This window comes from Scomber scombrus, chromosome 24 (genome assembly GCF_963691925.1).
Source record: "Scomber scombrus chromosome 24, fScoSco1.1, whole genome shotgun sequence".
Taxonomy (NCBI): Eukaryota; Metazoa; Chordata; class Actinopteri; order Scombriformes; family Scombridae; genus Scomber; species Scomber scombrus.
The window spans coordinates 5,543,815-5,568,050 of NC_084993.1; the positions used below are offsets into that span (position 1 = coordinate 5,543,815).

The 24,236-nt window shown below is 39.9% G+C and overlaps 3 protein-coding genes across 6 annotated transcripts; 2 read left to right on the forward strand and 1 right to left on the reverse strand.

The window, feature by feature from the left end:
- Positions 1 to 3,366: 3,366 nt before the first annotated feature.
- LOC134006651 (uncharacterized) lies at positions 3,367 to 6,767 on the forward strand. Its single transcript, XM_062445600.1, has 4 exons — positions 3,367 to 3,644; positions 5,462 to 5,728; positions 5,813 to 5,953; positions 6,035 to 6,767. Exons 1-4 carry the CDS (start codon positions 3,374 to 3,376, stop codon positions 6,193 to 6,195), a joined length of 840 nt encoding a protein of 279 aa, XP_062301584.1. The 5' UTR covers positions 3,367 to 3,373; the 3' UTR covers positions 6,196 to 6,767.
- A 1,264-nt stretch (positions 6,768 to 8,031) lies between these two features.
- On the forward strand, positions 8,032 to 18,990 carry gart (phosphoribosylglycinamide formyltransferase). Of its 4 annotated transcripts, none has more exons than XM_062445596.1 (23): positions 8,032 to 8,048; positions 8,248 to 8,335; positions 9,928 to 10,077; positions 10,745 to 10,840; positions 10,922 to 11,096; positions 11,721 to 11,832; positions 12,141 to 12,209; positions 12,308 to 12,433; positions 12,592 to 12,679; positions 12,815 to 12,900; positions 12,974 to 13,142; positions 14,273 to 14,504; positions 14,831 to 14,925; positions 15,105 to 15,214; positions 15,411 to 15,609; positions 15,732 to 15,983; positions 16,063 to 16,215; positions 16,586 to 16,789; positions 16,922 to 17,068; positions 17,426 to 17,556; positions 17,672 to 17,813; positions 17,899 to 18,014; positions 18,119 to 18,990. In XM_062445596.1, exons 3-23 carry the CDS (start codon positions 9,933 to 9,935, stop codon positions 18,311 to 18,313), a joined length of 3,042 nt encoding a protein of 1,013 aa, XP_062301580.1. In that variant the 5' UTR covers positions 8,032 to 8,048; positions 8,248 to 8,335; positions 9,928 to 9,932; the 3' UTR covers positions 18,314 to 18,990. The 4 variants fall into 4 exon arrangements, with proteins under 4 accessions (XP_062301580.1, XP_062301579.1, XP_062301581.1 ...); XM_062445595.1 differs by having other exon boundaries at positions 8,036 to 8,062; XM_062445597.1 differs by lacking the exon at positions 8,032 to 8,048 and having other exon boundaries at positions 8,068 to 8,335.
- Positions 18,981 to 23,771, reverse strand: n6amt1 (N-6 adenine-specific DNA methyltransferase 1). Its single transcript, XM_062445601.1, has 10 exons — positions 23,637 to 23,771; positions 23,081 to 23,181; positions 22,565 to 22,633; positions 20,782 to 20,956; positions 20,607 to 20,693; positions 20,434 to 20,524; positions 19,491 to 19,574; positions 19,266 to 19,407; positions 19,065 to 19,180; positions 18,981 to 19,030 (listed from the first exon to the last, which is right to left on the reverse strand). The coding sequence occupies exons 3-9, from the start codon at positions 22,587 to 22,589 to the stop codon at positions 19,065 to 19,067; spliced, it is 720 nt and encodes a 239-aa protein (XP_062301585.1). The 5' UTR covers positions 22,590 to 22,633; positions 23,081 to 23,181; positions 23,637 to 23,771; the 3' UTR covers positions 18,981 to 19,030.
- Between the last annotated feature and the right edge of the window lie 465 nt (positions 23,772 to 24,236).

Sequence of the window (24,236 nt, forward strand, 5' to 3'; positions counted from 1 at the left end):
TTTAGTGGTGTTAGTTACAAATCAGTTGTCTGTTTTGATTAATTTTGTTCACTTCATTTCAAAGATTTGTAGCTGTAGAGCGTGTAGTCCATTTTTTTCTCTTAGTTAAGCAATCTCATCATGAGCAGCAAATGCTTCTAACTCCCTTGAGGTCAGTCAGTTGCTGGTTCAAACAGTTTTATTCAGTAGAGAACTTTGCCCACATAACTACAGTTTTACCATCTATCTAGCTTCAAGGCAAAAAAAAAACTTGACTATTTGGTGTTCAAGAATTGTTCCAGCATGCACTGAACACATCACATCACAGCTGAATATTTCATCCTTCTCTTTATATTCTTGCTTTGTCCTGCTGAGGTTCATTATGTTTCACCTTTATGTCAAAAAGGGTTAATTGTTCACATCCTGCTGCACATTTCTGTTGGTTTGTGGCACTCCCCGCTCTCCGAGTGTCTGCCAAAGTTATTAACACATCCAATAATCCAAGCAACCCTCAAGCCCAGGGTATTCACATTATTTGTATTCCTTATAAGCAAACATATTGATCTGTGTATTTGTTGACAAGTGTAATGACTAATAGCCCAGCCTTGTGATTACTTCATATAGTAGTAAGAAAATCCACTACAGTGCTTCCAACTCTGCAGCTTCCCCACATCTGCAAAATGGCAAAAGGTGATGCTGAGGTGAAGGCTGCCTGTGAGAAACTGAGACAGCCTCCCTGCTTCTATCTTTCATCCCAGACATGTGAAGATTTTCCCTCCCTACCTCATCACTTCGTTGACATGCTTCATATCGGTTGGCATATCAGGTTCGGAGAGCCCAGTCAGCTTTAATCACACTCCCTCCTTGTAGTGCTTCCAGCAGCCATCGCTTTAACTGTGGAAAAACCAGGAGCGTGTGTGTGTGGAGAATGTAGAGGTGAGACGAATACCAACCGGGATTTTAGTGCACGATTACATGGATCAGTACAGATAAAGTTACTGCAGGAAAGATGAAAGCAAGGTGTTTAAGAGCATGAAAATAGGGTTTTCTTTATAAACTGAAAGTCTTTGTTTAGGTGCAGATCATTTGGAGATGTTTATCCTTTTTCTATCACCAGATGGCGCTGTGTGATATAGTTACATTTTGCCACCACTGGACAACAGCAAAACTGTCCTATGTGGGTCTTTTTTGGATCATTTTGGGCTAAATAGTCTGAAGTCAGACTTCTGCTGGGTTAGGGTTAGAAGGATTAGGGTTAGGGTTGAACTTGTTAAGGATGAATAAAAACAGTTATGAATATTTTTTGACTTAGGTTCACAAAATATGTATTATTACCTGCTCTGACAGAAACAGAAGCTAAAATCAGTGTAAACATTTAAAAAATATTAAAACAACAGCATTTCTGTTCAAATAACCCTGCTCGACCTTTCTTGTGGAGGACTTCTACTCCGGGAAATCCAAACAGTTCAGAGTCACTAACCAGGTGCGTGTCACCCTGGTGCCCCCTACTCATGTGAAACACTGAGGCCCATGCAAGACACGAAGGAGTAGGCGGCCGTCGGCGACATGCTGCACGCCTCAGGCACCAAACATCACCATAGTGACACCACACACACTGTATTTGCTGTGTTATTCTGCTGCTGTTTCCTGCTGCACTCACATGTAACAACACTGACATCTCATGGGCTGATGGGAAACCGTCACAGGGCTGCGTGGACCTGAACATCTCTGCAGTGATGTGTGCAAAGTGCTTGTTGATACTAATATCATCTAAAATACCTGAAATGTAAAAAGACATGTAGATTTTATGAGATCACGTAATTATCCAGTGGAACCTTAAGCTTTGGGGATTTTCACATTTCAGCTTGAATAATACACAGATCTGTTAGGGTTAGGTCATTTCTAGGATGAGGTTTAAATGCTAATTTACATAAAATCATTAATAAAGTACTAAAAAAATATATAAAACTAGTAAAAGATGTAAAACTACACCCATTATCCAAGCTGGTGATTCAATAATTTAACAATGTGTTGCCTGCATGCATTGAAATACAACAGGTGCATGTTCACACGTTGAAGATGTTGTGCCTTGGCTGCTTTTATAGTGAACATGTGCACAGTTTACAGTCCATACATGCAGTTACAAACAAAACAAGTACACCTGAAAACTATCTTTAAAAAGAAAAATAGTGCAATCAGAAACCTTTCAGAAATGTATCACATTATGACTAATATGATTTATGACTTTCTCTACCTAGACCCTTATATACCTAAATATCTGTGTGATATTAAGATTGATTCAAGAGATTTTAGTTTTTTGTTGGCATGGAAACTATCATCATCAGTATTCTCCATACTGAAAAAAATGTGCCAGTTTAATGCAATATATAATATGTTAATCCTAATTACCAAAGCTGGATATTTTAGGGACCACATGGCCAATAAAAAATGCTGTTGGGCCCCAACCTCATTAAAACAGTATTTTGCAAAAAAACAACCAGTACTCCCGGTCTGGAATAATTCTTACTGGACTCAGGTTTTCTGTGTTTTAGTAAATCTGTGTAATTTGAGGGAAACATGCAACACATGAGCACAAGTCAAGTTTGACTAAAGGCCCCTATCAGACAAAACAGAATATATTATAATACAGGGGTCAGTTCATATTGTAGTTTAGCAGATAAACTGGGGAAAAAAACACAACATATACAATAATATATTTATAATATAATCCCTTTGAAAGGTATGACAACATTCTAGATGCCACAGAATATACTGGGGTCTTATTTGTACTGTGTCTTGAGATGTTTTCTAATTATTTTGGCTATTTAAATGTTTGTATGGTAGAGTTACACCTGCACACTATGTTTCTAGTAAAGTTCCTGATGAATGTATTTCTTCTGTCGTGGCTGAAGGCGACCAGCAGGGGCGCTAGTTATCTTTTTATTTGCTTGTCCAACCAGTAAAGAAAGCACTGAAGGTATTTCACGCATGCGCAATAGTGAATGTAGTTGTTTCTGTCGGCTTCTGGCACATGAGCGACATGGTAAGAAAACAGTGGATAAATGTATGTATTGTAGTTATGTGTTGGCAAACATGCATTTGAATGTAAGTGCTTATTCAGTTTGTAGCAATAAAGAGACTGGTAGGACAGTAATTTAAGTGAAGGCAGTAGAATATACTTGTACAGTTTATCACTTTACTCTCTTTAAAGGCAAGTTTGACTTCATTATAATTGAACTATTTGGCTCTCACATCTGGTACCACACTTCACCACATATGGAGCTCTCTATTCACTTCACCTGCACTTTTTTTTAGTACATGTACATTATCTTAATATTGTGTGTTAATGATTTCTATGCAATCTGATCTCCAGGTGTGCAGGTGAGGCTCTCAGATGGAATCAGTGAGTGAGGAGGTCCATGGAGGAGCAGATGAGGATGAGCAGGCTGAATCAGAGGAAGCCATGCTGTGGTCCATCCGGGAGGCTCTGGAGAGGCAGACCCTGCAGATTGGAGTGTCAGCTTGCGGGGCCACGGCGGTGGTGGATGTGCTGAAGGCCCTCGGTGTGGATGTGGCCCCAGAAGAGGCTGATCGCTGCGTCCAAACCCGCATGAGGAGGAACGAGTCCCCGCTGCCTGACTACCTGCTGTCCCGGAGTGAAGCTGGTAAATGTCCTGGTGTGCAGGTGATACACAGGTAGCAACACATGATCTGAGTGTGTTATTTAGCACTGGACATGCCCTCAGCTTTGTGCTTTGAAATGAGTGAAGATGTTACTGCACCTCTGGATGGGACAGAGCTGAGAGCTATTGATCAGAGAAGAGGGAATCCTTATTCACAGGTCACCCGCACACTTTGAGTAAATATAAAACAGCAGGGTTTCGAGTTTACATATTCTGGGGCCTTGAAAAAATGTAGTGCTCCTCTTCAGCTGATGGACCCCTACATTTATCAGCATCTGTCATAGAAACTGATGCACCATTTTATCGATAAAATAAAACTGTATATTATTTAGGGCTGCTACTAAATTATTGTTAATCTGATGATTATTTTATTGATGTTTTGATTTAGTTTTAAAGAGGTCACAAAAATACTGAAAATCCTAACTTATCAAAGCCAGAATTGATGTATTTACATATTACAACAGTATCAAGAAACTAATGACAAACTAAGACAAACATTCAATGCTAGAACCAGTTCATTTTTGGAATAAACACCCACTGTAGTGCTGCAACTAATGATTATTTTCATTATTGAGTCATCTGTTGATTAAAGTCTCGATTAATTTGGCCTAGAAAATTGTGAAAAATGTTGACCACTGTTTGCTAAAGCCCACTGCGACGCCCTCAAATGTCTTGTTTTGTCCTGACCAACAGTCTGAAACCCGAAAATATTTAGTTTACTGTCGTAGAAGACTAAAGAATGTAGAAAATATTCACATTTCATAAGTTGGAATTTTTGACTTAAAAATGACTCCAAATGATTAATCAATTATCAATATAGCTGGGAATTAATATAATAGTTGGCAATTAAATAACTGTTGCAGCTCTGAAACATTTAATCATTTTATCACTATTTCATGAGTAGAATATTCCTGAATGGTTTCCTGAAAATCCAAATTTTAATTCTTCTAGTGTGAATACAGAACTGACATGGTGTTATTTTTGGAAAATTACATCACTGACCGATGAAAGCCAAACTTTGTCATTTGTATTTTTTATTGAAGCTGTGTGAGTGACAACAAAAGAGTAAAACACATAACATTATGAACGAGGTGGGGGAAAAAATAGCCTTATCCAGTAGCTGCTCTTAACCAATCCTCTCAAAGCTTGTTTGATAGAAAGTAAGTGTCATCATTGCAACTTTTTTGAGTCTTAAATTCACATTAAGTCTTATATGAACATCATTTTGTGTGGTTCAGCTTCTGTTCTGTATCTGTCCGTGCTAATGTGTCTATTCACATCCATTAATTTGCCATATTTCATACTATAAACACCTGGCGTTGGCTCAAAGCTGCTGCTCTAGCAAACTGTTCTCTACCATTTCAGGCAATGAAATATTAATATATGAAGGATCATTCCCTATCGGTGTCTGCTCCAACAGGAAGTTATATCTCAGGTGTGACAGATGCTACCAGGGAATATAACTTCACCGCTGAATGAGGCTCTGCAACGTCTTGAGCCCATAAGCGCTGTTCCTGCCTGTGTGACAGCTGGCTGCACTGCCAACCAGCCAAACTCAAAAAGCACCCTCTTGAATTAGACAAAGACTTTTATGTCTCTCAGAGGAGAGTCTATAATTGACTTTCTCAGTTCTGTTTCACAATTTTTAGTCTGACATTTCAGGCATTTATCTCAAGCTGTCACCCCACTCATGAGGCTCTGTGTGAAAAAAGCACACTTGTGTTCATTGATTTTAGATATAATGACATAGTTTAGAGGTGATGGAAAAAGGTGAAATGAGGGACTTTATTTTCTTTCAGGTGCGACTCACACTCAGCTCATCGCAGGAGCAGAGGAGGCCAGTAAAGGGAAGGTGATAGGTCGCTTCTTCCACCTCCACCCTCGCCGGCGAGTCAAACTGGTCCCCTGGCTCGCACGCTGGATCAGGAAAGGCGCTGTTCCCGTAGCGACTATGAACATGCAGCTGGTTGTACCCAAAGGAGAGGAGGTGCCTGACGCCTGGCACCATCAGCTCATATTTGGAGTTGCACCTACTACTGTTTTCATGACCAATCCTTTAGATTTAGGTGGGTAAGGGAAAGGAAACTGACTTTTTTTTATTGTTTTTCAGCATAAAAACTTGTTTCTTAATACCTATATTTCTCTTCTAGTAAGCGAGGTAGAAGTTCACCAGCGACTTTGCAGTGAATCTGTGCTGCTGATTCGCCGAGAAGACGTGCTGCAGCGACTCACGCCAGACTGCTGCATGTCCAGCCTCTCAGACCCGCGATGGAAAGCCCTGGATGTGGAAGGTAAAGCAGTTATTTAAGGCCCTGCACATTTACACCTCATATGCAACATATTTTACATTTTTTTCCCCCTGTTTTCTACAGGTCAAGTGAGACAGATGGTCCTGGAAGAGGAGCAGGGTCAAGGGAAGTTAACCCACATCACAATCCCCGCGGCGTACAGCTCAGGCATCACACTCTTTGCCCGACTACAGTCAGAGTTAGGACAAGAACTCCTCAACACTCCTGAACTTCCTGTGTTGTGATTGGACTGCTGCACAAGACCTCAAAACAAGCATGAGGACGTAAGAGAGTGTCACTCATCTGCTGTGTAGCTGAGTCTGACCTTTGACCTTTCATGGAAGAAATACAAGCAAAATGGCAAGTGATTTAAAAAATATTTAAGCATATTTATTTAAACCACATGTATATTTACACTGTAACATTTTAATAGACACCCGTCATGATTTTGTGCGTGACATCTTTGCTGAATGAACTTTGTCAGTTTTTTGTACCAACACTGACATCAGATCAGATTTCAAGACATAAATTAGGTTCCTATAATCAATTCTTAGTTTATGTTTTTATGTCTTTTTATCCTCACCAAAAAAACTAAAAAAAACACAAAGAAAATGAAACTATTTTGTAGAAGTTATAGATCATGTTTGAAGAGAAACAACCACACAAATCTGCACTGATGTAATGTTTTGACATGTGCATTTAGTTACTGTTTCAATTACTTGAATAAAGTATGTTTTAAAACCTGTGCAATCTGACACAAGACTTCCTGCCTGGATCATTACTGAGCACATTTTTTCTGTGTCAACTGTAACAACTATCTGAGTCTCAAATCCTCCTCCTCTGCGCCCTTCTGCCTCTAGACTGTTAACTAGAACTAAAAAAAGCAGATCCCATTAATCCGTGTTTGGCCGCTTGACACCATCTTCCAGTTAATTTCAGGATTGACTTTCAGAATTTATTGATTTCTTTCAAAGCAATAAATGGCACAGCTCCAGCTTATATTTCAGAGCTGTTATGTCCTCGTACACAGGAGCTTATACCAGCAGGCTAACCTCCTCGGATTATTCCAATGGCCACATAAAGGGGGGTTGTGTGTGTGTGTGTGTGTGTGTGTGTGTGTGTGTGTGTGTGTGTGTGTGTGTGTGTGTGTGTGTGTGTGTGTGTGTGTGTGTGTGTGTGTGTGTGTGTGTGTGTGTGTGTGTGTGTGTGTGTTTAAATCTATTTTTGAACCATCCTGCATAAGACAAAGTTTATCTATTAATTTTTAGATAGATAGATGAAGATTTAATGTCTAGAAAAAAATAAAGATACTAAATTTGTTATAAAAGCACATGACCTAAGATTATGCAGAAGAGTAAATGGTGGTAAGTAGGAATGTATATCGGTAAACTATATATTCAAATATCCAATTGCTCATTATAAAGCACAATGGCTCCTGTTATATTAAAGTATTGGTATTGGTATTAAGGTGTAAGCATCCTTTTGCTGTTGTAGTAAGCCTTAGGTAGTTTAACTTTAGCAATGCATCAAATTTTGTTTGCAAATGACTACTGTAGTGAGTAATCGAACAAGTATTTCATCAAGAATATTGTGAAGTTTAAATATAAAGTAGCACAAAATTGAAGTAACATACTCAGATGAAGTACAAGTACCTCAAATTACACTGGAATACCTATTTGTTATAGTTATGTATTGTTGTTATTTTCACCTCTGCTGCTGGCAGTCCAATTTACAAATAAACATTTTACTATCAAGATTATCAAAATGCATATTATCTCAAATGTTGTTTTTTTTATAGTTGTCATCTTTCTTATTGCCTATTTGCACAATGAAACTCATTTATTGAATGACAAACTGTGATGACAGTGGCTCCCCATCATGAAATAAATTAAAATAAATGTTTTTATTGTATTTTGTGCCACAGGAGGACATGAAAAATCCAAATTATCTTCTGTGATGTAAGTTGTTTTTTTCCCCTCAGGGTGAAAAAAAGACACATGGAATACCTAATTAACTTCAATTCCCATGATGCACCGGGCTCTTACACCCGAGGAAGTTGAAAAATCCCAAAAAAACTTGGACCTAAAAAAGTAGTTTGGTAAGTACGTAAAGGTAAGAAACACAAACACATTTTAACATAACAGGAAGTAATGGCGAATTAGTTAGTTTTTAATTAATATTTAGCACTTTTAGCTAACTTTTCGTAGCGTCTGTTAGCATCGTTAAGTACACCATGGTGATACATTGGATCCACGTGGTGTGTGTGTGTGTGATAACATACTTCCATCCACGGTCAGTCTGCAGGCTGAGGGCAGAGGAGGCACATCTGACGGCTGAACTGGGCTCAGGCTATTTCCTGCATCATACACACACAGAGAGACACAGGTGAGTGTCAAAACAGCATGCTAGATGTTAACTTCACGACACATTTGTTTGCTAATGTTGCTATTTAAAAAAAAAAAAAAAAAAAAAGAAGCTGACTATCTGACATTATGTCATTACTACTGTAATTATGTCCACGAGAAACAAGAATTAATGTTTTACAGGGAAACAAGTGCTAGTTTAAGTAAATGCATGATATTGTCCTTTCTTGAAATATTTTCTTCTATTAAACTACTGATTAAGTGTATGTACAATATATTTATACACGTGCAGCCATATTGAAGAAACATACTGTAAGTTAAATGCTTATTATGAACTCATTTTGACATCTTTAACACAAGTTAAATCACAGCAAAGTTTGATTTTTAGTAAGAATTTAATCCCATTAGTTAAGTTTCTTCATCAAAAAATGCAGTGGAGTACAGTTTAGAGTACATTAAAGTCATTTCTTATCACAGACGCTCATATTTACTACATTTTTCTTTAAGGGATATTTAAAACTCATGCATTGTTTGGCTCATGTGCTTCAGTTGACATGTGAGTCACATGAGCCGAGTGATTTCAATCAAAGCCGGTGATTTGAGTAATTGTAGAACATGTGCACCCGCTGTGCAACACTCACCCCTTTGTGCTGTCTTTTTTAGACAATTTTTCAGCACATACAGGCACACACTGCTTTATTGCACAATCCTCAGAGTGTAGGTCATAAGTTTCAGATCATTACAGCCTCTAACCCCGGTTTGTTTGAGTTGTTGGGGGTTAAAAAGTGAGGAAAAGTCAGCACACTAGCGGCTGTTTTAATTTAGGAAATTCAGCACAGCAAATGAGCCCCGAAACCAGTTGAGTCATTTAAATGTTTATTCTGGTGACAGTGTTATATTGATCTAACTGTTTATCATGATACAACAAGCTCTGTGTTCAGTCTGACAATGCATATCATGTCATGCATCATGTCTTACGTGAGATAGGAACCCGTCAAACATGATCAATAATTGAATCACAAACACTTCAGATGGTTGCAAATGAATGATAAAAGCTAATCTAAGCATATTCCAGCTCTTGCATGGGCAAATAATGGGATACATATGTGCATAATAGAACGCTGATTTGCTTCAGAAACAAAAAAAATTGTGGTCCAGTTGTGGTTTTTGTGTAAATGAAACACTCGCTGCAGAATAACAGCCTTGCCAAACTGAGCCTACAGCGAACAGTTTGCTGTATATCAGCCTGATAATGGATTTGTTTTTCCATGTAAATGAGCCCCTGTTTGCAGTTGCCAGTGATTTGGCCTTGCCTGGTGACCACACCATTTAATTGTTGACTCGTGTTTTTGTTCTAGTTGATTGGATCCTTGTTAGTGTGGCATTACAAGATAATATAAGACCCCAGGCCTCGGAAAAGGTCAGCGCTCCCTCACAGCTTGGCAAACTCCTTTTTGTAATAGGTCAGTCTTTGCATGCAATTAAAAGGCCACTTTACGAACGATTAAAGGCGGATGAGAAGAAGCGCTTGAATGTGCGTTTGAACAGCCGTGAAGGTGGGAAAGGTTTCAGTCTAATCCTGCACGCCGGGGTTTATTGTCCCATCACTCACAGGTGTCATGGCAGAACGGGTGCTGGTGGTCGGCAGCGGCGGGCGGGAGCACGCCTTGGCCTGGAAGCTGGCTCAGTCGACGCAGATTCAGCAAGTCCTGGTGGCCCCCGGTAATGCAGGCACGGCAGACTGCGGGAAGATCAGTAACTCTGGTAAATACAAACACTGCAGCTCTTGAAGGAAAGAATACAATCTAGGGTTTTAAATGTTCTTCAAACTCTACAAAACCCATGTGTTAGATCCTGAAGCGCATTACATTTCTGTTAATAAGATGCAGTATTTGGTACAAGATTTCTATTACATACAATGTTGAATAATTTAGGGCTTCAACTGACAATTATTTTCTCCAAAAAGCCCAAATTGCTTCTTTTGTCCAACTAACCCAAGTATATTTATTTTAATATCCATAGAAAACTTAAGAAAACCAGAAAGTATTCATATTTAAGAAGCTGGAAACAGTGACATATTGGATTTATGCATCAAAAAATAAATGATCAACTAGTTGCTGATTAATACTCAGTTTAACAACTAGCTCAGTAATCGTTATTTCAATAATTTCTTACATTAATCAAAGAAATGACAGCAGACCTGATATTTTTCTCACAGATTGTATGTTGAAAATGGTGTTTTTTATTGTATTGTAACACAAAATAAAAACCTTTTCCATCACACATCCCACAATAAAAATAGAGGGGATATGTTTAATATCAGTGTGAATAAAGACTTCTTTTTTCCTTTTTTTAAATAAATGGAGTACAATAGATTGAATGCATGAATATGGTGATTGCAGCTTCGCTCTCTCTGTTTGTCTCCATGCAGAGGTGTCGGTGAGTAACCACACTATCCTGGCTCAGTTCTGTAAGGATCATCATGTGGGGCTGGTTGTGGTCGGACCTGAAGTGCCGCTGGCAGCAGGTGAGTGAACATTAGTGCTACTTTTCTGCAGGTCTTATTTGGTTTCTTTTCCGCTCCATCAACCGTACCGTTACCCTCCAGGTATCATAGATGACCTCACAGCTGCGGGAGTGCCGTGCTTCGGCCCTTCTGCCAAAGCGGCCCAGCTGGAGGCCAGTAAGAGCTTTTCCAAGGCCTTCATGGAGCGTCACGGCATCCCCACAGCACGTTATGGCTCCTTCACCAACCCCCAGGAGGCCTGCGACTACATTCGCAAGTCAGTACAGTAGACAGAGTTTGTCGCTTTGGAAGAGTGTCTGGGAAGTTATTTCTCCATGAATGAAGTAATAAAAATGATAAATATTTATGTATAAAGCTTTACTTTTTATGGTTCTCACTGTTTTATATTGAGAACATTTTTTATCAGTCCTGAATTCCAGCGTGGAAAGTCATGAATATTATGTTTTCGGAGCCATTAAACACAGAAATTTGCACCGTAATAGGAAATGAAAGTTTGTGTTTCAGATGGTTTCCCGAGTTAACGATCTAAGATGTGATAATTGTCTTTCATATGAGAGCCCCCACAAAGAAAAAACTGATCCAACATAATGAGAGCTCAAACTTTTTATAGAGGATGAAAAACATCCCTCGCACTCAGTGGAAGTTGTTTCTGTTGTCATCTCGGGCAGAACAACAGCTGCTGTATTCTGACAGCCTTCAACCATATGGATCTCAAACTCATTCCCAAACAATAGTGCACTATGCAATTGTTAAATGGTCCACAAAAAAAACATTTATGCTTTATATTTGCTATGCAGCTTCGGTTCCAGATGTGTTTTGTGTGAAAATATGTTGATTCTTACTTCACATTTCTGAGTTTCTCACTGTCTGTGGTCTTCAGAGCCGAGTTTCCAGCACTGGTGGTAAAGGCCAGCGGCCTGGCAGCAGGGAAAGGAGTTATTGTGGCAGGAGACCAAGATGAGGCCTGTCAGGCTGTGATGGACATCATGAAGGTATGAAAATCCTGTGCAGTATTTAACCCACTGGACAATAATGGGTTACATTTTCAGAGATAGTTTGCCAGTATGTTTCTGGGTTCAAATGATGACTTTCCCATCTCTTCCTAAAATAAAAAATACTGGAAGAATCTTCAAATGCTGTTTATTCTGCCTGTTCAGCAGTGCCTCCGGCACATAAGCTGCATGGTTCTTACCAGATATACATTCAGTTTTTTCAGGATTTTTTGGAGGGTAATCACACCTTCCAGTTTCAACACTTCCATCATGTTCAAAGGTAAATCTTTTATCGCTGTGATTTACAGGACAGAGCGTTTGGAGCTGCAGGGGAGACAGTGGTGGTTGAGGAGCTTCTAGAGGGAGAAGAAGTATCTGTGAGTCAAAAACTTTTAGAACTTCTCCAATCTACTTTCACGTTAATATGCATGAATGTATGGAGGAGAATAGAACTGACAGGATGTTTCTCTTGTAGTGTTTGTGTTTCAGTGACGGCTCCTCTGTGTCTCCGATGCCTCCAGCACAGGATCACAAACGGCTGCAGGATGGTGACCTGGGCCCAAACACCGGTGGCATGGGGGCCTACTGCCCCACCCCTCAGGTAACTAGACTGTTGTTACTCCACCAGACTTCCTTTGAAAACCTAAACTTTACTTTCCTTCTACTTTTTGTTTGAAGTTGGATTTATTTTAGGATTATTCAAACTAGTGTGCAGTCTAATCTCTAATTAATTTTTTGCTTTCTGTGGTTTCTGTGCAGGTGAGCCAGGAGCTGCTACAGCAGATCAGAGAGACAGTCCTTCAGAAGACTGTAGACGGGATGAAAGAGGAGGGCATTCCCTATGTGGGCAAGTGCTCTTTTTTCTGTTGTCTATACTTAAAATAACACCCATTTTCCCATTCTGTCCTTTTTAGATTTGAAGTTTTGAGTTTGCAATTAATGAAACTAGTATCATTAACTTTTTTCCTTATTTGTTTTCCAGGTGTGCTGTATGCAGGCCTGATGTTGACCAAGCAGGGGCCAAAAGTCCTTGAGTTCAACTGTCGCTTCGGAGACCCTGAGTGTCAGGTATGTTTTGTTTCCTGTCACTTATCACTGGATCTTCTTAATAAAATATAAACCACAATTGCCCCTCTCTCAGGTCCTGCTGCCCCTGCTGAAGAGTGACCTGTATGAAGTCATCCTGAACACCATGAATGGCAAACTGGCCTCCAACGCCCCCGTGTGGCACCAGGACAGCTCTGCAGTCACGGTGGTGATGGCCAGCGCCGGCTACCCCGGCTCCTACAAGAAAGGAGTAGAGATCACAGGTAAGACATGATGCAGTAAAAACAGCTGTTTGGTTAGACATGCCCAGGAAGAAAAAAGGGGGGAGTGGTATCAATTTTTGAATGGATGAGGTTTAAAACACATCAAGGTTCTGTAAAGTTGAGCTGATCCCAGAGGTAAGAATAAACGTCCATGCTCCAACTTAGTCACTCATCCTTGAGTTTTTAGTGAAATGGAGTCTTGTTCAAACATGTCTGCATTGAATGAAGTTGCAAAATTGCCAAAACACGTTGGCAGTAAAAATCTATCACCTCACGTCCCGAAACACAGTTAATGAATCAAGCCTGGTTCATGTGGGACTGAATCACGCCAAGTTCCAGTTTAAATTACCCAGTAAAGGGAAACCTTGCCAAAATTTCTATGTGATAAGTGGTTTATTTTTCTTCACTAGACATGCTGCTTCTTTTCTGGTCCTGTGGTAAAAAAAAAATTGAAGCCGAAATAAAAATCTATGAATTTAATTTCAGTGCAAATTAGGGCTGCAACTAAGGGTTATTAAAAGCATGTGAAATACCAGTATCCATGTTAATTAATACTCAGTGGATAAATGGTTATTCTGCTTTATGCAGTGTCAATTGATAATAAAAATGCTTGTTTTGTCCAACTAACAGTTCAAAACCAAACAATATTCAGTTTACTATCATGGAGAGATGGAAATAATGTAACAGAACCAGATAATGTTAATATTTTTGCTTAAAGAATTCCTGAAGTTGTTGCCAATTTAATGTTATGCTGATGAACTATTCCAGCTTCATACAAACCTACACATTATACGTAATAATACAAGGTGATTCTAGCAAATTCCACTAATGAGTAGTTTGCATAATTCTAAAAAAAAAAAGTGTTATATAAACTGATCTTCAAATGTCATCTTAAAGCTACTTTGTGCTGGATTTGAACATTTAAAGCTACATGCATCAAAAGAAACACTGATAGACAGCAATGCACCCATGGGTGAATTGACTGAAGTTTTATTTGGATGGACTAATTTGGAAAAAACTTTAATAAACAGCATAACTTGAAAGATGTAATGTAATACAGTTATATTAAATCCTACACATAGCACCTTTTCATCAAAATCATCTGGATTTTTATGTATCTTCTTCCACAGGCTTGTCTCAGGTTCAGGACACAGGGGTGCAGGTTTTCCACGCCGGCACGGCCCTGAAGGACGGAGGCGTGGTGTCCAGTGGGGGGCGGGTCCTGACGGTCACCGCAGTCAGGTCTTCACTGGAGACAGCTTTGAAGGCGGCTAATCAGGGCGTGGCGGCCGTGGGCTTCCCAGGCGCTGTGTACCGCCGTGACATCGGCCACCGGGCCATCACCCACCTGAACCAACACAGGTGTGTGTGAAGTTAAACACACACATACAACAAAACAAACAAAACACTAAAACATTCCCTTCTTGGTTTTTGTATCATGTGGTACAGATGATTGAATTTTTGTATGTCATGTAGTACTTTCTCAATAATAAACTTCATATTGGATGTACGTGTGTCCTAGTTTTTCTTTTTAATACTCAATTCTCTTAATTTATACATTTACCTTTCAACCACAAATGAAAAAAAAAAACCCTCAAATTTTCAGAAATTTTCTTCCTGATTTGAACACTTTCTCACAGTCACAGCTGCTCAGTTCAGTGAGTGATATTTCACTGTGTGTCTGACAGAGGTCTGACCTATAAGGACAGCGGAGTCGACATCGCTGCCGGTAACAAGCTGGTGGACATGATCAAGCCTCTGGCCAAGGCAACTTCCCGTGCTGGTAATTTTATTTTTATGTGCAAAAACTAAAGACTGCAAGTATGAGACAGAAAAAAAACATTTCTGTGTGCTTAAATAATTATTAGATGAGGTGAAGATCCAGTTTTAAGTAGCACTAATACAGTCAAAATGGGATGAATGGGTGAAGCAGTAACTGACTAACTGGTATTTTCCCACCAGGCTGTAATGCAGAACTGGGAGGCTTTGCTGGGCTGTTTGACCTGAAGGCAGCAGGCTTTGTCGACCCGATCCTGGTCTCTGGGACAGATGGAGTGGGGACCAAACTCAAGGTGGGATTTAAATATTTCATCCCCTTTTAGGGAGGAAAATATGGACAATTAGTTTGGTCCATATTGACTTTGTTTGATTCCAGACTGAGCAGCAGGGAATACAATTGGGCTTCTTAAAACCACTGCACAGAAATATTTAGTTCTGCAAATAAAGATCAGGATAATTTCATGGACACCAGCATTTTGTCATCATCAGATCGCTCAGGCGTGCGGGCAACATAGCGGCCTGGGTCAGGACCTGGTGGCCATGTGCGTGAATGACGTGCTGGCTCAGGGTGCCGAGCCGCTCTTCTTCCTCGACTACTTCTCCTGCGGCAGCCTAGACGTGGACGTGGCGGCCTCGGTGGTCGGCGGGATCGCCAAAGCGTGCGAGATGGCCGGCTGCGCTCTGCTGGGTGAGAGGAGGCGGAGTTGACCATGAGAAATGATTAGTAGTATCTCTGACTCAAAAGGAAGAGTTGAAGCTTGTTTTCCCTGCTTCCCTGATTCCTTAAAGTATTGGTGTGTTCATGTCCAGGTGGAGAGACGGCAGAAATGCCAGGCGTCTACGCTCCAGGGGAGTACGACCTGGCCGGGTTCTGTGTCGGAGCGGTGGAACGTGGAGCCATGCTGCCCAGGCTGGGGGACATCGCCGAGGGAGACCTGCTGATCGGAGTGGCCTCCTCTGGGGTCCACAGCAATGGCTTCAGCCTGGTCCGCAAAGTCCTGGAGAGAGCTAACCTCAGCTACAGCTCCCCAGCTCCCTTTGGCAAAGCGGGACAGACTGTCGGTAAGTCACCTTCCAAGTCACACAGTTGACACTAAGTGCGCTGTTAATTTTCAGATAACTGAGGTAATTCCGCCTCTAGGGGAAGTTCTGCTGACACCAACGAAGATCTACAGCCGCCTGCTTTTGCCAGTCCTGCGCAGCGGCGCCATCAAAGCCTACGCTCACATCACAGGGGGCGGCCTTCTGGAGAACATCCCTCGGGTGCTACCACAAGAGCTGGCAGTCGATTTAGGTGAGATGAAAGCACACGGACACTTCCTCTTCATATGCAACGTAAGCATATAAAACTGCTGATGTCAGCAGTTCAGGAAGGTAGTGTTCTTCAGGATGAGGTTTGCATTTGCATTTCGAAATGAATAAATTATTTATGGTTGTTTGATGCGAGAGGAAAAAATAGGAGTGAAGACTTTTCCCCGTTTGAACATATTTATAGCTGCATGACATTTTTGCAAACTGAAGTTGATGCAAATAAAAACTTGAATAAACAGGCATGTGCTGGGGTCACTTTCCCCATCTTGAAAATGTAGAGGTCACTTTGTGTTTTTTATTGACGTGTACGGTCTCTTATTAATATTTACACATGGTGTTTATGCATGACTCAGATGCCTCTCGTTGGAGCTTCCCCCCGGTGTTTTCCTGGCTCCAAAAGGAGGGGGGGCTGAGTGAGGAGGAGATGGCCCGCACTTTCAACTGTGGCCTGGGGGCAGTGCTGGTGGTTGCGCCTGTTGATGCTCAGAGGGTCCTGCGCCAGCTACAAGCCCAAGAAAAGGCCTGGATTGTGGGTTCACTGGCCCAGAAGCAGCCTGGTGAGACACTGAATGACTGATACTTTGGTGGAGCACAGCGGAGTATGTCAGAAAAGGTGGTTTTTGAGATGCTAGCAGAAAAAATGAAAGGTTACAAGCAAAAATGGTAAAGCTATTTGTGTGCTTTTGCAGGTGCAGAGCCTGTGGTGGTCCGCAACCTGAAACACAGCCTGCTGAATACAGGTCCTGCTTCCAGCGGGGCGTTGGGGGTCAATCAGAATGGCGACAGCAACACACCACACAAGAGAACCAGAGTAGCTGTTCTCATCTCTGGCACAGGTGTGTTTTTGTTCATCTTGAAGTTAGAAGTGTAACCCGACTTCCTGGAGTCTCTGCTGGTTTCCTAGCAACTTTAAAGATGAGGCCACATAACCCACCATTACAGCATTGGCTTTTTTACACTTTGGCACTTGCACAAATGAAACCAACACAATGTAAAATGTTATTTAGAGGGCTTTAGAGGTGGGTTGTGTTTATAGAGCCATTCCAGCTGTTCCAGCTTCTTTACTGTACAAAACACGAGTGGTATCAACTTTCATAATTTCCTAAAATTTGAAGTAACCCCTTCAATGTGGATCACATCCTACAAAAGGATTCATGTTTTCCTAAAGACTTGAAAATCCTCTGCCCTTCCAGGCACCAACCTGCAGGCCCTGATTGAGCAGGCCAAACGTCCATCCAGCTCTGCAGAGATTGTGGTGGTTATCTCTAACAGACCTGGAGTTCAGGGACTGAAGAGAGCATCGCTGGCTGGCATCCAGACACGGGTACAAAAAATTAAACATTCAAATAAACATTACAGTATAATTCTTGAGAATGAGACTCCAGTCTCTGAATTAAATCCCAGAATACATGAAAGCAGATGTTTGCACCCCAAACCAGGTTGTGGACCACAAACTGTACGGGAGTCGAGCAGAGTTCGATGGCACCATCGACCGCGTGCTGGAAGAGTTTGGGGTGGAGATGGTGTGTCTGGCTGGATTCATGAGGATCCTCACTGGGACTTTTGTCAAGAAATGGAACGGTGGGTTAACTCTCATATGTGCACTCTTGATATGATCATGTGGAAGTCACAGGAAGGTGTTATACTGTGCATTTGTGTGTCTCAGGTAAACTACTGAATATCCATCCATCCCTGCTGCCCTCATTCAAGGGTGTGAATGCCCAGAAGCAGGCTCTGCAAGCTGGGGTCCGGGTTAGCGGCTGCACAGTGCACTTTGTCGCAGTAAGTTTGACATGGTGTCAAATCTAGCAGCCAAACTAATACTTAAAATGTCTTTGTATAAGTTAAACAGCTCACAAATCTTTTGTTTGTTTCTGTGTTTTTAGGAAGAGGTGGATGCAGGAGCCATCATCGTGCAGGAGGCAGTACCCGTGCTCAGCAGCGACACAGAGGACAGTCTGTGCGACAGAATCCGAGAAGCTGAGCACCACGCCTTCCCTGCCGCGCTGGAGCTGGTAGCCAGCGGTGCAATGAGGCTTGGAGAGGATGGACGCATCATCTGGTCAAATTCGCAGAGTTAAAAGTTTAAACTGACAGTTGATCACTGTCTACCATTAACCTTCTTACTTCCGGTACTTAGAACTGGTTTAATAATAGAAAAAAGACACTAACGAAACAGACTATAGATAAAACATTCCAGTTCCTCCAAATGGATTTATTTCCTATTGTCAGAAGTTTTCAAGTTGAGTAGATTTCTACAGATGCCTCAAGCTTGTAAACACAAACAGATTAATGACCAGCATATCAGCCTCTTGTGTTTGCTTGCTTGTGTACACAGTAAGATTTATTTCTTTGTGAGTATTTTACTTGAAACAAAAGTTACATTCCATTTATAACCTTTTCAGAATTGTTAGATTTGTCTGCACTGGGATTAACCTCTGATTTGGGGGAAAAAGCATGGTATTAATACTTGAAATGCTGCATGAACATTAGTTAGAGCTGAAACTGCAGTTTCATTATTAAACCTGACTGGCTCAATGCAAGTTGTCTGTGTAAGTCTGCTTTTCTTTTTTTTGAACCAGTACATGAGAGGCACCTAAATCCTTTCACCCAGTATATGTTGTGCTAAAAAAGTGTTTCACTTCTGCAGAGCTTTAATCACAAAATGTTCATCACATCATGCGTCTGATGTGTACATCTTTCAGTTTCCTCATTATGGAGCAATTGTCCTTCCAGAATCCAAGACTGTGCCCAATTAGATAAAGGAAAAATCCTTTCCACTGACTTCAGTTTTCAGTTCTTGTAATCCTTTCAAAGGATTTATTGTTGAGCTCACGTTTGTTGACTCCTGTGGAAGCGCAGGACGGACAGCCTTTCATTCCCAGCTCTTGTAGACAGGAACGACTCTCCTTTCAAACCATGATTTCCAAGTAATCGGAGGATCTCCTCTGGTAAAGTTAAATAAAAAAAGGTTGAGCATTTTATAGAGATTCAGATAGTTTGAAGTAATTTGAGAGACAAAAATAAGCCTACCTGGATCATTCTCAGCTATAGTAATGAGGTAAAACAGCCCTTTACTGGACAGCAACTTTGACACCAGAGGCAGGAATCTATCAGTCACCTCTCGGCCTTGCTTCCCCCCGGCCCAAGCAGCTTCTATCCCAGTACTGCCAACCTGAAATAAATAAATAAATGCATTAAGTACTTTGATGAGACTGAACACCTCTGAACTAAAAAAAACTGCTGAAGCTGAGTCACCTCTTCTGAAGGTGTGACCACATAGGGAGGGTTGAAAAGGAGGACATCCACTTTCCCACTCAACCTGGGCAAGAGGCACTCCACCTGAGGCAGAAGTGAGATGTGCAATTCAAGGCAAGGTAAGTTTTATTTATATAGCGCATTTCATACACTGGCAACTCAATGTGCTTTAAATAAAACAAACATTTAACAGTAAGAATTGGAAATAAAAAAAACATTAAAACATGCATTTTGAGAAATAAAAATAAAACCCAATAATAGTAAACACATGGAAACATTAAAACATACAATTAACCCCCCCCGCACACACACACACTAATAATAAAAACAAAGTACAGAAAAATAGAAAGAAATAAAATACTAGAATAGAGCATTAAATATAAGGTTGCAGCATAAAATAATGATTTGCTTTAAAATCATTAAAAGGACAGAGTGGAAATGAACGATTAAAAAAAAGTACTTTGAAAGAGCTCAATCATAAGCACATCTGGATTTAAAAATATTCACAGTTGGGGCTGATTTCAGTTCTGCTGGTAGTTTGTTCCAGTTGTGTGCAGCATAACAACTAAAAGCTGCTTCACCATGTTTAGTCTGGGCTCCACTATCTGACCTGAGTCAGTAGATCTCAGAGCTCTACTGGGTTTATATTCTACTAACATGTCATTCATGTATTCTGGACCTAAACCATTCAGTGATTTGTAGACCAGTAGCAGAACTTTAAAATCTATTCTATAGCTGACTGGGAGCCAGTGTAAAGACTTTAGAACTGGAGTAATGTGCTCTGATCTCTTTGTTCTGGTCAAAACTCAAGCTGCAATGTTTCCTAATGAGCTGCAGCTGTTTAATGCTTTTTTTGTGGGAGTCCAGTCAGAAGACCGTTACAGTACAAGTTCAAGTCTTTGCATCTGAAACTGCTTGAAATGTAGAAATCAAAAAGTCTCACCAGGTCTGTGATGACAGGCTGCAGTGCAACACTGTTACAGGAAGCTGTCTTTGCTGTACACTGTGCTGCTACAAGATTCACATCAGTGCAACTAAAAGAGACAGATTCGTATTAGGTGGAAAGATGAAAAATGTTGCTTTTTTTTTTTTTTTTTTACTGTAGGAGTCACTCACAGATAAGAAGCTGAAGATCCAACCAGGGATGCCAGGAATGCAGATACAACTCCTGAGCCGCTGCCGACCTCTAAACACACACATGGGCTACAGACAACAAATAAAGTGGGGTCAGGAGTCGCATCCAGCTAAAATAAAGAGAAATATTTGATATAAAAACAGTCAAATGTGTCACCTTATCTGCTGTATCCTCTCTGCATCTTTCTCCAGAGCATCAATTAACAAGAATGAGTCCTCCGATGGCTCGTAAACATCTGTGAAGTCTCCTCGTCCGGCGTGAGAGTAAATGGGAGTGGGATAGCTTGTAGACATGCTGTGTTTCCTCCGCTTCAGCCTGCATGTGCTCCTGCCTCGTCACCGTTCATTAAGTAAGTAATGGTGAGGTGAGGTGTGTTGTGTTGTCAGATGTTTGCACAGTGTTACTGTTAAAAGCTTAAGTCGAGTGTTTAGTTCAAGTGTTACCACTGCTCTTCATAAAAGCTGTCAACTAAAGCAATCCAAGCTAGTTAGCAACCGAAGCTAATGTAGCCACGAGTTGCTTCCGTGTGTACGTCCCACGTCACGGTGACGTAATTTAACCCCATCTCAGGTCTACTCTGAGATAAATACTCTTTCATTTGTTTTAGAAACATATTTAGGATGTATACGAAAGTGTAGTGGATATATTAAAGGTTTAAATACAACCGTTTAATCAATTACAAATATGAATAAAAGTATTTTATTTTACTATCATTCATTGGATGAGGGGGAAGCATTTTGTCTTTAAAAATGTGTATTGCAATATTTGTACATCAGTATCTTTCTGCACTGTGTGATTCAAGTAGATTAGTAGAGAATGTGTAAATCACCCTGTTATCAACTGAAGATGACGTCCTTCATTATTATTATTATTATTATTATTATTATTATTATTATTATTATCAGTAGTAGTAGTAGTAGTAGTAGTAGTATCCACTCTCAGCAGCATCTCTGACCAGTTTCCTTTTAACATTTTTGGTTTCCTTTTAATAATTCACTTCAGTACTATCTGTTGCTGCTTTATTTTTCTTAATACGTTGCATATTTTTCTTTCATATTTGAAACTGTATTTGATTTATATATGTCTATGTAGAGTATATACTGAGCAGTTCTATAGCAGAAAACGTATAGTTTCATACATGAAGTTGACCGTATTTTCAACTAAACACAGAAAAGGTGAGTGTCCACAGGTGAATTCATGTAAATATATATCCAACTTTAAGTTGAAGAAGAATGATTAATGCTTGATGTTTTTATTCATTCCAACTAAATAAAAAAGTGCTGTTGAAGGATTTTAAGCAATTAATCTAACAAGATTAATCAAATTAAAATAAAAAATCTGGCCAATAACTCATAAACAACCTTTAAATACTGATAAAGCAGGTGTTGCAGGTCTTCTGTTATACTAAACTGTCTTCAAATATTTGTTCCAAACTGAATTTTGCAAGTATGATGAACTACCTCACACTATATTCTATCATATTTATTTATTTTATTATATTTATATTGTCTTCTGGGCCTGTGCAATATACCTACGCTTACAACAATGCTCAAACTTTCCCTTTACACAGGGTTTTTATGCACTTTTTTGATGTCTAGAGTATGTGTATGTGTTTTATGAATGTGTCCTTCTTGTGTGTCTTTTTTAAATTTTGTCTTGACTCTGAACAAACCGCACAAAAATTCCTATGTGTGCAAGCACAAATGGCTAAATAAAGTTCTTGAATCTTGAATCGTCAATTAACAGATGTGGGATAAGTACTTTTATCTGATTGGTTTATTCTGCTTATTCTAAGTCATCAATTAAAAGCTTCATTAAAGTAAAGTTATAAATATAATATGTTCTGCAGCAGGTTGAAGTTACATTTGAGGTGATTTCAGAGGATTTAAACTAAACTTCGGCTCAACGACTACTTTTATTCATTGTAATAAAATCTTACCTTTAATAACCCTCCATCTCTTCATGTGTGTTCTTCTCTTCTCTGTGTTCTCTGCTTGAAATGTGACTCCTGTGGAGAAAAACACCAGAAAAAAAAAACAATCATTGATTATTAGTGATGTCACCACACAGGATTTCTGGGTGGTGAAGTTTTTAAATAATATTTCAGGAGCTCAGTGAAACAAACGTATACACATTCATCTCTGAACACAAAGAAAACATAAAGAGTGAATTTTGAATTTTGCATTTTAGCTGAATTTTGCACGCAAACATGATTTTGTGGCTATAACTTGAGAGATAATGTAATAAAACTGAGTCAGAGAAAGTCGCTGCAGTTCCACCATCAATCTACTAGATGGCGACATGAAGCAGCAGCATGATGCTCAAAGGAGGATTTACTTTCATTCACTGACTGAATCATTAACAATTCAACGCCAATAAACATCAAAGAGCAAGAAACAAAGTGTAAAGTTACTGTAGATAAAGGTAAAATATGTATGAAAGAAAGCAAACTTACTGTGAACAGTCCAAACAGCTGCTTTACTCAATGGTGGCAGTCATGTGACCTGCATCAGGTGACTTTAGGTAACACCCCCCCCCCAGCTGGTGGTGCTGCTGCTGTTGTGTGAGAGTGAAGCTGAATGTTTGTATTTCTTCCAGGAAAGATGGTTTAACACGGTTCCCAGATGTAATTATGGTGATTTAAAGTGAGATTAACAAACAAAAACTAGTTTATAATGATCAGAACTTGACTGAAAATAATAAAAAAAGTGATGTTTAGATTTAAGTATATAATATATGTAACATATTAAGTTTTAGATGCTCTCTGGTGTTGACATGTTTCATTAAAGCTAAAGTTTCTCAGCAACTGTTTTCAATCTAGACAGTTTGATGTATCCTTTTCTTCAGTCACAGTCTTTGTAAATATTGAGACATTAACCTTCATAAAACATTCACTTAACTCTTGTACTTTTAATTACCATTAACTGTGTATGTGGGGAACTTATTAAACCAACTTTCTGAGAAGAAACACAAAGATTTGTCTTCATTTAAAAGTTTGAAACATTTCTTACCCTGAATCCGGGTGTGCCGAAGAGACAAAGAGACCTCCATGTTGTCTCTGATTGCTCTCGTTAACACACCTGTTAGATCCAGCTGGCCCTGTTTGAAGCACTTTACTATGAGCTGTATGTAAAAACAGCCTTAAGAGCCGACTTGGGAGTAAAAAGTCCAGTGAAATAATGAGTCAGATGTATGAGATGAGTCAAAGTGTTGATATAAACCTTCAACTCTAAATGTTCATGTGATTAATCACATGTAAGCTCACAGATGATGAGCCAATCAGACACGATGATAAACTCTGTGTGATACTAACAACAACCTAATATATTTTAAAATACATAAGAGGAAGTTCATCCGAGGAGTTAAAGAGAATCTGTAGACAATAAAAAAGATTAGAAGACTGCGCTGCAAATGTAGAAGTTGTGGCTTTGATCCTGGGACACTTTTAGCAGTCTAACATCAAGAGGACAGAGTGAAAATTGTGAGAAAACCTCTGTTCCCAGTGAAGATCCAGTGGCTCAGTGGGTAAGACATTCTCTCTCAGTCAGTCAGAGGTTGTGAGTTCAATACCAGATTGCTACTTTTAAAGTCAGAAAGGCCAGATAAAGACC